Raw genomic sequence first — 15,084 nt, forward strand, 5'->3', positions numbered from 1 at the left:
GTCGATGAAATGACCCCATCTCCTTCTTTAGCTAGGCCCCCAGGAAGAGATAAGCAAAAGGAAGCAAAGAGAAAAGGGAAGGCCCAAGATTCGACGAGGGGAGACTTTGCTATCGGAATTGCAAAATTGCACGAAACTCATAGCGCTCACCAAGAAGAAGTGGCCCGAATGCGTTTGCAAATGAAGGAAATCTCGGATAGGGAGGAAAATAGGTTTGAAATTGAATTCATGATGAAGGACCTCAGCAAATACACTCCAGAGAGGAAGAAGTTCTTACGTGATAAGCAAAAGAAAATTATGCGAAAGTCTGCCTCAAGAAGTATATTTCAAGATGATGAATCCTCTGAACCCTATATCCCAACATTTCAACGAAGTCCATCACCAAGTGAAGATGGTGGATATGATTGTTAAGTTTATGTAGTGTATGAATTATGTGTTTTATTAATTAAGTTTATTAATTGTCGTTTATATTAAGTTTATGTTGTTTATTATGTGGTTTATGTACTTTATTAAATTTATGTCTTATTAATTAAGATTGGTGAAAGTTGAAAGCTTGCTTTGTGAAAAATTTAATGATTTTTCAATATTTATCGGAATTTAAATTTTTTTAGATTAAAATGTTATTAAAATTAATTTACAATAGTCTACATATTTATTTAAAAAAAAATTGATTTAAGAAAAAAATTAGCCTAAGTTCATTTTTTAATAATTCAAAGCTAAAATTTTAAACTAAAAGGATTGGAGCAGAAAAAATATTTTTGGGCTAAAAGCCAAATTTTTTGGGCTTAAAAATTTGATTTTTAACACAAGGTTGGAAATGTTCTTATGAGATTGTTTACAATCACCAAACCAGTGCCAAGTCTCTCGAAGTGGAAGGGGCGAGATCAGTTTCACGTGAATGGCTGCTGTCCTCTCCCTCCGCACTATCTCCCAACTTCATCCCAACCTCTCTTCCCGGAGGGTTACCATAAAGCCCAGTGCCGCCCTCCATGGAGCCCGCAGAATGCGAGTCCCTTACCAGCTCAAACAGGAACAATCCCGTCTTTTCCACCGACTCCCCTCCGGCCTGAACATGGAGGTAATCGTGCACAAAAGAGTTGCAGAAAAGCAATCAGACGAGGAAAAAGAGAGACCAAGTGAAAACCCACCTCTCGTTTTCGTCCATGGAAGCTACCACGCTGCTTGGTGCTGGGCTGAGCACTGGCTCCCTTTCTTTTCGGCTTCTGGGTATGATTGCTATGCAGTTAGCTTGTTGGGTCAGGTGAGTGCCTTCCATTTTTATGCTCCGCTCTGTTGATTAATTGCCATTTTTTTTCCTGTCTGATTAGATGTCTCATTTGTGGTTGTCAATTCCATAACTTGAATGTTTATTTGATCAGAGTAGTCTGTAAGAATTTGATTACATGGATTCGTATATGCTGACATTTTTGTTTTTGTATTGAATTTTGGATTATAGATGACAGGTATTATATGGAAACACTGACCACAATAAGGGGATAGAGTTTATTTCTTTTGGTGAATTATGATTTATGGGTTTACCGTCGTAACTTTTTTAGGGGTTTGGTAAAAAAATGTTCTTCATCGACACTACTAGCATCAGCCTGTGGTAGTTATGAGTCAAGTTTTAATTCCAAAAGTTAAGGAAGAAGCAATGAGTAAACTAAAGTTTGGGTCATATAATACTATAGTCTAGTGATATTCCTCTTCACTTGTAAATGAAAGGTCTTAGGTTTGAATAAACCACATTATTGCTAGCCCATTGTGAGGCTAAGCCCATCCCCTCCCCTTATCGTTCACTTCAAAAAAAAAAAAAAAAACACGTAAAGTTTGGAAACGAAAAACAAAAACTTATCAAATATTTATAGCAAAAAATAAGAAAACAAAACACACTTAACCTAAAATTCAAACTTCAAACTTTCATGTCATCATCATCATCATCATATATATATCATTCGTACCTTCTTTCTTTCAATTCCTTTTCTATTGTTGAGCCAAGTTTTTATACTAGTGACAATACCTCTTCCTTTGGTCTTCACTTTTGCAGAAAAGCACTTGAACTTGATAGTCTTCTTTGCTCTTAAGGATTGATTACCTTACCTATTGAACACAAGATTTTCCCCTTGTCTCTTCTCACGACAAAGTCTTTCCTCCTCCAAAACACTCATATATATCAAATCATCCAACTCCCACTTTTGTTTTTGGGCACTATAAGTGGTCTTAAGTTGTCCAAACTGTAGCGGAAGAGAGTTAAGAGTGATATGAACTAAAAAGGGATCCGGGATATGAATATCCAAATGTTTCAACTTATTGGCCATACCTATCATCTTCAAGATGTGCTCGCGAACATTGCTGTTGCCATCATACCTCATAGTCGTTAAAGAACTCATTAAGTTTCCGGTTTCAGCCTTTTCAGACTCTCTGACGTTTTGTTCCACAGTATCTAAGAAGTGTTTTGCATTGTCACAACTAGGAATTCTTCCAGGAACAGTCTCAGACATGAATCTCTTCATAATCAATATAGACAAGCGATTAGATCTTTCCCATTTTTCATACTTTTCTCTTTGTTCTTCAGAGCTATCCTCAGTCGGCTTAGGAGGTTCATCTTCCCTTAGTGCTAAGTCGAGATCCCTGATTCCAAGAGCAAATTCTATGTCCAGCTTCCACTTTGCAAAATTGTTCCTAGTCAAAGTCTCAACGGAAGAAGAATCCATAGCAGAAACTGGAAAAACAAAATCAATACACATTAAGACCATGTAAATAACATGCATTACAAGAAAAAGAAGAAACATATACATAATAATTTTCAATTGTTCTTAAAAGTGTTATACCCTAACCCAAAAATCAATCAGAAAACATAACCGTACACGTTTTGAAAAGGTACGGTAAGACTGTACACGTTGTGGGCTTTAGGGTTAGGGATTATACAAACGAAGGTGTGTAACCAAACAAAAGAGTGCGCAGAAATCACTTCCCGTTAACTTATAGGCTCAAAAAACAAAACCCTAATTGGCTTCTGCTAAACAAAAATATGAACTTAAAATATTATTTCTGGATCTCAAATTGAGAGCGATGGCTTTGATAGAACATGTAAACTTTATGTAAATTAATATGATATTTGATTCGTAACACAAACAAAAACAAAAATATAACCTTTTAATCAAGTATATGAAAGAGAACAAATACCTAGTGTCATGAGATAGCGAATCAAAAGCAAAGCTTTCTGCTCTCTGCAACCCTGGATTACTTTAAAAGTTTATTGTTGTGAGAAAACAGACCAAACTTTATACAGGACCAGTAGGACAAAGTCTCACTCGTTGAAGAGTTTTTACCAAATCACTGGTCTAATAAACATAGGATTCTTAGATTCTTAGTCCAAAACCTTTTTAGTAATTAAGGAAAATAAATTTTGCACTATCTTTTCTTTCTTTTTATTTTGATTTGTTTAATCTAACGGCTAAGAAAAAAAAAGGAGTATGATAATTATATTCACAAAATTACAGATCTTCAAGCTGCAAAACATGCCCATCAAACACCCAATTATTACTAAGATAAATTCTTATTTTCTTCATCCTGATTTTTAAATTCTTAATCTATACCATTGACTTGGCACAAAATTGAGCGCAATGGCTTTCTAGGATTCATACAGCCGACCCCACTTAGTGGGATAAGGCTTGGTTGTTGTTATACCTTTCACATAGTAGCATGTATCTGGGTGATACGTTGAGTTGGCATCGTTGTATTGTTTCTATACTAGTCTGCTTCTGACTTGTAGTACTCCTTTGATTTATCAGGGTGAAAGTGATGCACCCAGCGCTTCTGTTTCTGGTACTCTCCAGGTATAGTAGTTTTCCGCTAGAAAAAAGACTTCTTTTACTAGGAATTCACTAGTATGTGCATGCCTGTGTCTAATGGTTTCCATACTCAAAATGCTGTTCTTATTCCTGTTCACTGCATATTCTGCAGTAGACGCATGCAAGTGATGTTGCTGATTTCATCTGCAAGAAACTCACGCTTCCACCAGTATTGATTGGACACTCTTTTGGAGGGCTTATTATTCAATACTATATTGCAAACGCTAAAACTAACCAGATTTCAGGTAACTTCTACTTTTAACTACGTAGAATAAAATCTCCAGACTGATGAGACATGAGCCATAACGTTTAATGTGGTTTGGCTAAATCATGTATTGCAGGAGGGGTGAAAAAGCCCTCAATAAACATTGAAAACTTACAAAGTATTTAAACACATTATGATAGAGTTTAGGTTTGTGGCTTCTCTTTGTATCTCCTTTAATTTTATAGTGAAACTGCTCTGTCGGCCTACAGCGATAATCTATGTAACTCATTATTTTGTTTATTCTGAATAGTTTTTACAATTTTTTTTCGGATTATATCATAGACAAGTAATTTTGGGTTCTATCATGATAAGTTTAACTCTGCCTGATAGGCTGATACCATAATGCACACTTTGATATTTGATACTCAAACTTTAACTGAATGCACTATCAAGTTTCCTTCCTGACTTGGGCTGTGGTATAGCTTATAAGCACATCAAATTTCATCTTATGTAGTATTTTTCTTACTTGCAAGGTTATTTCTTATATATTCTTTTTCTGTGCTGTTTGGCTTATTCTAGACAAGAGAGATTTGTTCCCTAAGCTTACTGGTGCTGTGCTTGTCTGCTCCGTACCTCCTTCGGGTAATAGGTAACTAACCTACTTTCCTTTGTCTGATTATTTGTTCCTTTCTTTCTTTCAATTTGAATGTAATTAGTCCAGACTGACATTTCTGATTTTCTCCAGTGGCTTAGTGTGGCGTTATCTCTTCACCAAACCTATTGCTGCTTTTAAGGTTTTGATCTTTCTTTTATACCATATTCATACTGGAAAATTGCTACACAAAACTTTAGTTAATAGATTTTTTACGCCTTAATTATATATCTTCCTTCATAACTCTGGTTCCATTTTTGACTAAATATCTCTGAGGTTGCATCTTTTCATTTATACTCGTACTCAGTCTGTTCAACCTATCATCCCTTACATTCTTTGGACAGCTGTTCACCACTGTTTTCATGGATATCTAAATAGAAAATGTGATACTCTTTTCCGCAATACTTTCAGCTTTCTCATGTGTAAACAGTAGACATAGAGGTTAATTTTACGTATTATTAAGGCATTCTTTGTTTGAACTTTTGAGTAGGTTACACGCAGCTTGGCAGCTAAAGGGTTTCAAACATCTCTCTCTCTTTGTAAGGAGACATTTTTTTCTGCAACAATGGAGGATCACCTCGTTTTACGGTTTGTTTGCCAGCAATTCTTTTCAAGTCATTTACACATTTCATAAAATGACAGATGACGTTCAACATTATATATCTAGTATTAAGTTTAAGCATTAGTTTGTGCACGGGAAATGGAGTAATTTCATACACATTCAGTCAATTTGCCCTGGTACTACGGCTTAATTATATTTCTGCTTGAAGTTCCCATAAACTGTGTATCTGTACACTGAGCCTCATCAGAACAGAAAACTTAAGAAGTGTATTTTTAAAAATGGGTGCAATAAAGGCACTAAAGGAGGCAAGAGTGTCTGTGTCAAAAGAAACGTCCACACCAAGAGAGGGTGGTTGTCTACAGAGGACTAGAATTACTAAGCACTATGTTTGGTTGAGGAATTTTCAAATACCATGGGAAATAGGATAAATTAGTTACAAATGAACCACAAAACAATAGATGGAGTGAGGAACTTGATAGTTCAGGGGGCGGGGGTGTATCGTGACACATAATCTTGTAATCAAGTATACCGAACCATGTAATCTCATGGACGTAGGGGCAAGTTTACTGAACCACGTAGTCTTGTTTGTTTCTTTTTGGTTCCCTTTGTCTTTGTTAATTGCTTGATACTTCTTCTATGCAGTTTTGTGGGATTTTTCATAAAATACAAATTTCCTTCCCAAAATGTCTTTGTTTGTGAAGATAACTTTTTAAAGTTCTATTTGTCTTTCAGCTATCAAGAGCTAATGAAGGAAAGTTCAAGAATGCCATTGTTTGATCTGCGGAAGCTCAATGCATCGCTGCCAGTTCCTTCAGTGCCAAAATCAGCTATTGAACTCCTCGTGTTGGGTGCAAATGATGATTTCATTGTGGTAAACTCCTTATACATACTACTTGATTCTTTCTTTAATGTTGTCAATGTAAACATGTTGGTCTGTAATTTCCACTATTTGCTTGCTTATTTCTGTTTTCCGCTACTGTTTTTCCCTGTACAAGGATGCTGAAGGCCTCAACGAGACAGGCAGGTTTTATGGTGTCTCTCCTATCTGTGTTAAAGGGGTTGCCCATGACATGATGTTGGATTGTTTACGGGAGAAGGGTGCAAAAGCTATCCTATCATGGCTCGAAGATTTGAAGAGAGAGCAACTTAGATGATTACGAAGGTAACTGTATTCAGTGTCATTTTTGCCAGTGCAGATCTAAGTTCTTACTCGTACCTTTTAACTAGAAGGAAAATTCATACGTTGTGGCAGCGAAATTAAGAAATCTGAAATTTTGAATTTTATATATGAACCTGTAGAAAGACGGAATCACAAGTACTCGTTACAGGTCTCTCCTTCGGGATACTTTGGGCCTAATTCTAATTACTAAGACGTTTTTGGCCATTTTAACATCGTTGCACAAAGTGAGTCCACTGCTAAAGCACTCCATGTTACGAAGGTCCCAAAATACTAATGAATATTAAAGCCTAACATAACTCAATGCAGTGCAGGGGAATGACGTGATAAAATATGGAAGTGATTTCCGCACTTTCTTTTCTCTCCCTCTTGGCATTCCTTATTTTCTTCATGGACATTACGTCGAGTGGGATTCACTGGTTCTGTTTAACTAGAGTTTCTCCACCTTTAAACCGCATTTCTGGCTGCTTAGTCTTTCTGTAATGTTTAACACTAACTCATCTCAGTTGGCATCAGTAATTCTTGCCCTACAAGGTTTTCTTCTTACATACAATAAATCTTCTATTTAACTGAGTCTTCTAGACTTTGATTTTGTTTTTGAAATGGCTAAAATCACTTTACGATAATCAAATGCACTTTCGATTGCATTTAGCAAAAGAAAAAAAAAAAAAAAAAAAAGGAAAGAAAGTGTTTATACAAGTATGTTTTGGCAAAGCACCTGCTAGATTTTAGAAAGCACTTTCATTGCTTTATAGGAAACACTCGGATTTTTATTTAAAATGTTGATGTGTTTTTTATAGAAGCACTTTTACCAAAATTCCGATGCACTAAATGAACTCTAAATTCTCTTTTAATTTGAACTTGAATTTAACCATTTTTGAGATTGGCTATTTATACTTATTGGAAATTCTCCTCTACACATTTTTTGTGCATGAGTGAACGATTGAGACTTACTAATTGAGATTTAGTTAAATCTCAACTGTTCACTCATGAAAAGAAAAACATGCGAGTCAGCAAAACTTATATACTAACTGCTAGATTGGGACTGCTGTAGAATGATCCCACTAGATCAAAGTATTGGGCCGCATGCTTATTATTTTACTAGCCCGTTTGTAAATTATTACGGACCTAATAGTCATCAGACCACCGTGTACAGAAAAATTGACTTCATTGTTTTTTTTTTTTAACTTCTTTAACCAACGATTGAAATCCATCTTATTTATGTTAGTTAGTACTACTACAGTCTACTACTATTTTTCTTCACTTGTAAATGAGATATTTTAGTTTTTTTATTTTATTTATTTAAGGGTACCATCTTGTGACTTCTCTATGACAGTCCACCCTTCCAGGGGGCGAGAAGACTGACAGAGGCATTTCAACCTCCTTTAGCCACCATCGTATGATTCAACGGCGTTAGGAGTCGAACCAAAAGTGTGCCGAGTGAAATACGGGCTTGAAATTTGCTCCCAACTACTGGTGGGTTGTAAAAGGTTTAATGTTAGAAGCTCATAAATGATGAGTTCGACCCTTATTTATTTTTCCACCTCGTAATATAAATATATTGATGTATAAAAAATTGATCTTATTTATAAAAACTACTAAAATTGATATATTTTTTATTCGTATATTTTTACTACATATCATGGCACACTAGCACAGGCATTCTCATGACAGTGCTAATATTACATATTACATACGCTTATTGTAAAAAAAATGAAAAAATGCAAAATTAATAATTTGTGTGGTTTGCACTAAAGCAAAGATGTGCAACTGCGTAATGAAGTTCATCAGGCTTGGAAGAACAGGCTGCTCACACCCGCTCGATATATCTGCAACTCGGATGCGCCTGTTATGCGAATCCGAGTGTTTGCTGGTGCAAAAAGAACGTCTCCTTCTGTAATTACATCCCCTTGAACATCGCTTGCGTATATAATTCCTTCCCCGAACGTGACCACAAAAATCGAAGGCCCTGGGGCTGCAGGGAATTCTGCTGATTCTCCCTGCGGAAGTTGGCAGCGATCAACCTCAAACTCATCGAAAGGCGGGAGATACCTTGTCACATAAGGACCTACTGCAACTCCTTGCAGAATGTCAGGATACCCCTGCAAAAGAAAAGACGTTAAATTTCAGACATGCATGCGAAATGCGAGGAAAATCCGCACCACACAAGTTGACGTTAAGAGTGTTAATTCCACGGCGGGGATGCTGTATTTTACCTGCTTGTATGTGAGCATAGAACAAAGGGTTTGAACATCCATATGCTTTGGAGTAAGGCCAGCCCTCACTACGTTGTCTGAGGTTGCCATGCACTCAACGCACTCACCAAATATGTAGGCGTGGGGTTCATTAGCCCCGATGTACAGCGCTTCTCCGGGATTAAGTTTCACATGGTTCATGAAGAAGGCAGATATAACACCCACATCAGTTGGATATTGCTTTACCAACTGCAATACCAGCTGTTCCTTCTCTGTCAAACGCCTCGCCTGCCAAAATAGCGAAAACTGTTACACAAATCCAGAATGAGCATAGCAGGATCTTCAATCAGATCATCCTACGGGCGAAGAAAAAACATAATTTGACAGTTACATTGAAGAAAAACACATCAGCCAACCTGACTTTCGATGTGTAAACGATCCTTCATTTTAGTAATAACTGTGGTTATCATCTCCTTGCTGGCTAACATGAGGTGGGTGAAAACCGAACGCAGAGCGGACGTTACTTTCTCCTCCTTGTCTTGATCAGTGATTCCGGAAACTTTTTTTGCTTCTTCACTGCCAATTAGTTCTTCAATCTCAGGGACATTAGCAAGCACAACTTTAAGCTCCTGTCAAAAAAGATAGAAAAATTATAATTGTAATTAAACGTGTAATTATAATTAAAATTAGTTGGAATGCCACATAGATCCCCATACAGAAGGCAATATTCCTTGAGAAAAGAAAAACAATTGGGAAGAAAAAGGTATCCTAGCAAGAGATACTCAACGACTGAAAAGTAACACTACACCTGCTCTTGCCCTCAATTATAAAATATAATCTCAGTTTAATTAATGAAATAGAAGTTAATACTTCAACTAGTGATGGAATCGATTGCATTATGATTTCGGGTTTTATTTATTTATCGTAGAGTATTGGAGAGGGCATCAGCAGATATTTAAGTTTTGTGTGTACAAACAGATCTTAAAAAAAAAATATGACCGATTACATTTGTCGACACTTTTGTTAATTCATGTGAAGTTCATATATAAAAATTTGGGATGATGCTAGAGAAACAATCTGCTTGATTCATATTTTGTAACATGATGTGGTAATTGATGGTGAATTCATTGTTTAAATTATTAATGAAAATATCAAACTATCAACCGACACATCATGTGATTTATATAATATGGTTTACCTAGTATTTTTTTTATTAAATTTGAGCCCCTTGTATTAAAAAACTGTGTGCCTTCCTGTCCAAATAATTTTATTGATTTTTTTACCAATTAAAGCAAAAATAAATGGTTTGATTTCTAAACAGTTGGAATGAGAAAAAGTAATTTTTTAACTCATTTGGTATTATATCATTATCTGCCTAAATAGTCCTCATGATTCTGATTTTGACAAGGTAAATGGCCAATTATTCAATGGGCCCCAGACAAGATTACAACTCATTTGTTTAACTTTGTTTTTTTATTTTTTGGAACAAGGCATTTGTTTACCTTTGTTTAATATCAAAATAAACACAATAAAAGGAGGCACGTAAACATTCAAAAGTGCTAATGATTTTCGTGAAAAGACTCAGCAACCAAACAATTCAAACCAACCCAATGTCTAGGAAAATTATGCATAGTAGGCATAGGACAGAGATGTTAAGAAGGGAATATACAGCTCTCTTTAGTCAAAAATTATTTTAAGATTGTTATCGTTTCTGAGATTTAAATGAACACATGAAAATGATCTTTACCTGAGGAGTGATGAAACCACACAGAGCCTCAAAGTGGGTTGTGGCCAGGGCCATCTCAGGCTTGTGATTAGCATCCTTGTAAACATTTGGCTTCAACTTGTGCAAAATCTTGGCCAAATCCTTATCTGGGTGTGCCTGTATCGACAATGCCTTCCCCACAGAAAGCACCTAAAACACACACAACACACACACAAAAACCAAACAAAGAAAACTCCACACCAGAGTCCACAGCCCCAAATTTTAAACAAAAAAACCCAAAAATAAAAAAAAATAAAAAAACGATAGGTTACCTTGAACAAAAAAGGGAGGTCAGAGCCCCATTTTTGGATCACCTTCTCACCAAGCACATTTGGGTTTTTGGAAATCCAATCTTTGAGAGATATAATCTGAGACCCAATTGGGAAAAACCCATTATTCTCATCCGAATTCTGAATCAAAAAGGAAGGTCCGGACTCATGGGTTCCCATCCAAAATTCCGCATATGATTTTTCTGGGTTGATCCCAGAACCAGAGTTGAAAGCAGAGAGCCTGGCCACTTGGGAATCTTGTCCCCTCTTCCCCCAATCGTAGTTCTGAACGGAGCATCTCAGCCGCTGAAGCGAACCAGTCCTCTGGTTTTGATGCTTCATTGATTTCTTGATGACGGAGTCCATGAATGATTGGACAATTCAGTCAAGCTTGTTGTAATAAAACTGCTATCGTTTCGCCTCAGCTTTATTATAACAAAAATGGAGAAAGGGCGAACAGAGTGTGCAAATGAAGGCTAAGAGAAATGAAGGGAATGCGAATGAGATGCGCATAAGATGATGGTGGCCGTGAGGGAGGGATTTGAAGGACAAGTTGCTGCTTTTCAAAGCGTTTGAATGGGGAGAGAGAGAGGGAAATTACTAGAGAGAGAGAGAATGTAAGGGAGAGAGTGAAGGGGAAGTTAAGAGAAAGAGATAGAGGAGGAAAGTGGCAGTGGGGTCTGCACGGCTCTGAGTCTCATGACTATCCAGAAAAGGTTTCCAGTCGTCCTTCCCAATGCCCTCAATTCTTTCCCTGTCAGATTAAATACACGCTGGTTTTTTGTACTTGCAGGAACCTTCCTAGAATTCTTTTTTCTCAAGATCCTTAACCCCGATTATTACGATCCAGTAATATTTATTTTCCATAAATATTGTGCGAAAAATTAGATTTAATTCTCTTTATAATTTAATGAGTTTGGTATCAATGTATTAAAGTAACTTAGGCAACATATTAATGTATAAAATATCACGTGCTTTTTACATAGTTTTTAGTTTTTTATTTTATTTTAACAATTACACAATTTTTGGGTTTGGATCGAGGAATAGTTGTTGTACTTGGGATTTGTCGATTACATGTCCTTGACGGCAATACGGCAGATGTGCTGATTACGATCTAGGGGCATTATGTTGGTGGTATATGTGTGCGTAATTAATATATATTTATCTCTGTTATCTATTTAAAAAGAATCTGAAATATTCTTCCGTTAATAAAAATGAGGAGAATACATAAGGAAATGAAAGGTCAATTAGCACAGCTTGCTAATTTTTTTTTGTATCCACATGGAACAAAAGACTTTTCCTTATCAATATCACAAGAAATTTAGATGGAATTTAAGAAGGTGGAATGTGATTGATAAATTTGATAAAGTCTAAGATTTGGTAGGTGTGAGTAAAAATGGTAGGGAGAAAGCCACGTTAGATACGATGACATATTTAACTTATGGCCACTATTCGAATGGAGGGCATCAAACCGAACAACCCCAAATTCGACAAAACAACAAAAGCCTTCGGATTTCCCGCTCGGCGAATGAGAATCGAACAACGCCGTCTGTAAACGCCAATCGTCGGTGGATTTTTATGTTGACATTTGGGTGGGTCCCATATCTTAATATGCTTGACAACAATTGATAAACTCATATGTTAAGCGTATAATTTTTATGCTTATAAAAAGAGCTTATATGATATGTATTTACCGTTAAGTTGCGTTATGTGCTAATAAAATAAAAAAACACGTTTATTTTCTGTTCATATATCTTTGTTTTATTGACATAAAACAGCACATAATAGAGTATCATGTAAGTTGTTTTTTTGTAAATATTTTTTTTTTGGGTCAAAACATAATTAATAAATGTTGGACTTATTTTTATTTTTCTTGAGATTTTTTTATTCTGAGATTTTAAAGGGAAAATTGTGATATCTGTCATGTGACATGTATTCTCACGTGGTGTGCTTTCAAGTTTCTACGTCAAAGCAGTTGGGCACCATTGCTCCTTTCCCTTCTTTTTGGTACAAAAACTTTGGCTCCACTTAATGCGTTTCGAACGGGAATCGCATGAACTTTGTCTGATGTCGTAGTGGGCAAGTTAAGGCTTAAGAGTTTGATAGGGGTTGCCCATTTATCTGGCGAAGTGTTGCCTGGACCAAACAAGAAGAAGAAGAAAAAAAATCCATTGTCCATTTTAACTAAAATTGTTGACTTATGTTCAAAAGGTTGTTGACTTGTTGTTTGGGAATATTAAGTATTGATTGACAAAAAGTTCGAAACTTTATAGCGCTCGTTTGAAAGTTTTTTCTTTAAATGACTGAAATCGTTTTATGAAAAAAGGTTTTTAGTTCCAAAAATATTTGAAGTGTTTTCTTCAAGAAGCATCGGTTATGTGCTTTTTGTAAGAAACTGGTTCTTTTTAAAGAAACATTTAAGTACTTTTTAAGGATTCATTAAATTTTTACTAAAGATTGGTTTCAAAAATATTTTCATCAAAAATGCTTTTGGTCAATCTGTGAGTTGCAAAATTAGTAAAAATCAATTTTAACATCCTCAACAACCGGAATCAAAGGATAGGAATCCGCCCTTCAGCAACCAACTGCCTGGACCAACCTGATACAACTTGGTCCTCTCCCTGCTAAGAACTCAACGACATGAAGTTCAGAACATTCGCATGCCAGATTGTTCCCCATATAGTAGAGATAGACCCCGACGAACATAAAGAAAATTTTGTTAGAATTCCTCTATCCTAAAAGGTTTGAGAGCAAGTCCTTTATATAGAATTACCTCATTCTAACTATCACCAAGGTCTTTTGTATTAAAACCCCATACCTGAAGGATTGAGCAAGTGGTCAAGTGGGGATAGTATCGGTATTGTTGGAGTGGGCCCATGACCCGTCTACTTGAAATTTAACAAATTCAACCCCATTTCTGGTAAAAGCACTTTTTGCTAAAAGTGCTTATTAAACCTTTTATGCTCGTGAAGAAGCATTTTTAAAAAGTTTGTTATGACTCAAAAACACTTAAAACTATATTGATATGTTTTTCTGGGTTCTGGGTTGTTTCACAAGCTCCATCGCTTTTCCAAAACTTGGAATTATGGGTTTTCTGGTTTTATGCATGTGAATTTTTCTATGAGATAGAATAAGAGCAGGTTATTTTCAAATACAATCGAAAAAAATAAAAACCTAGTTGAATTAGTTACTTCTTTTTAACTGGGAAGATGATTCCTTTCTGGCCTCTGTTCATTTTTTCTAGGTAAAGGATAACCATAATTTAACTAGGGAGCTGATCTCTTTGTGCGGTTCATTTAAATTTTCCGCAGAACATTTTGGAAAATCACAAAGGGCAGTGTCCACAAAGCATGAACATGAGATTTCTATTTGTGACAAGTAAATCAGAATTTACTTTTATCAATTTACTAATTAAAAATAAATTTGAGGATACAAGCAATTGAGCCACCATGTTCTACATACAACTATGGCCTTGCACATCGTACAAGTAGAACTAAGGAATCTATGTTTTGTTCTGCAACTGCAATTGGTACTTTGTTGAGCAGTATTTTGAGCTCTCATGATTTTCATCCGTTCTTTGTATAGCATAAGCGGAAAAAAGAAGAACAGAAGAAAAGAATGATACCACATTGTTTGCTCGTAGAATTCTTCAATTTTGTGGCGATTGTGTGCTTTATCGTCATTGTTGATCATTTTAACAAAAGAAGGGAAAGGAAAATAAATTTACGACAAAACCAATATGCTTGATAGTAATAGGTTTTTTTTTTCTTTCCCTGATGTGATAGGTATAGGGCTAACCAAAACTTGTAGCCAAACACTATTTTAGCGCCATATATAAGTGATTTTTGGTATTTTTTTCACCCCTTATTTTCACATCTGGTAGGGTTTTTTATTTTATTTTTTATTGATCGTGGAGGGGGTTTTGTTGTTTGTTTCACTTTCAAAATCTGATAGGGTTTTGTAAAAATCGAGAAATCTCAGGAGTGTATATGTAATTAACTCATTCATTCTTCATTATAACCATAATCCACAGGTCCCACATGCTACAATTTTTCTCCAACATTTCCAAATCATTGTCCTAGAGTATTTGGTTTTGAAAGCCAGAGATACCTTGTTGTATTACATTTACATGTCTCAATGGGTAACTCAGTGATCCAATCAATACACGAAACAAGTCTCCTTCTTATATTTATATTTCATTAATCTTATAATTAGTGGTTTGTCCAAATGATTAGTTTTTCGATTAATATCTTTCTAAAACTTTTATCATCCCTGTAATAGTTTTAGGACACACATCCAACACAGGACATGACATTAGTTTTTAGTACATGGGTAAAAACCATAGGTTCTCCATATATAACTAGACAATCCACTAGGACAAATTAAACATTCAATAGAGGACTTCTCA

The 15,084-nt window shown here is 35.7% G+C and overlaps 2 protein-coding genes across 5 annotated transcripts; one reads left to right on the plus strand and one right to left on the minus strand.

Moving 5' to 3' along the window:
- Window positions 1–824: 824 nt before the first annotated feature.
- Window positions 825–8,059, plus strand: LOC103405735 (uncharacterized). 4 transcript variants are annotated; one of them, XM_029097312.2, is made up of 9 exons: window positions 825–1,261; window positions 3,792–3,836; window positions 3,967–4,096; window positions 4,636–4,705; window positions 4,802–4,850; window positions 5,199–5,296; window positions 6,003–6,141; window positions 6,266–6,432; window positions 7,784–8,059. In XM_029097312.2, the coding sequence occupies exons 1-8, from the start codon at window positions 899–901 to the stop codon at window positions 6,422–6,424; spliced, it is 1,053 nt and encodes a 350-aa protein (XP_028953145.2). In that variant the 5' UTR covers window positions 825–898; the 3' UTR covers window positions 6,425–6,432; window positions 7,784–8,059. The 4 variants fall into 4 exon arrangements, with proteins under 4 accessions (XP_028953145.2, XP_028953147.2, XP_028953146.2 ...); XM_029097314.2 differs by having other exon boundaries at window positions 7,797–7,927; XM_029097313.2 differs by lacking the exon at window positions 7,784–8,059 and adding an exon at window positions 6,570–6,654.
- On the minus strand, window positions 8,009–11,415 carry LOC103405684 (mannose-6-phosphate isomerase 1-like). The gene is made up of 5 exons (XM_008344714.4): window positions 10,680–11,415; window positions 10,390–10,557; window positions 9,059–9,271; window positions 8,664–8,930; window positions 8,009–8,549 (listed from the first exon to the last, which is right to left on the minus strand). The coding sequence occupies exons 1-5, from the start codon at window positions 11,040–11,042 to the stop codon at window positions 8,235–8,237; spliced, it is 1,326 nt and encodes a 441-aa protein (XP_008342936.3). The 5' UTR covers window positions 11,043–11,415; the 3' UTR covers window positions 8,009–8,234.
- Between the last annotated feature and the right edge of the window lie 3,669 nt (window positions 11,416–15,084).

Source organism: Malus domestica, chromosome 17 (genome assembly GCF_042453785.1).
Source record: "Malus domestica chromosome 17, GDT2T_hap1".
Classification (NCBI taxonomy): Eukaryota; Viridiplantae; Streptophyta; class Magnoliopsida; order Rosales; family Rosaceae; genus Malus; species Malus domestica.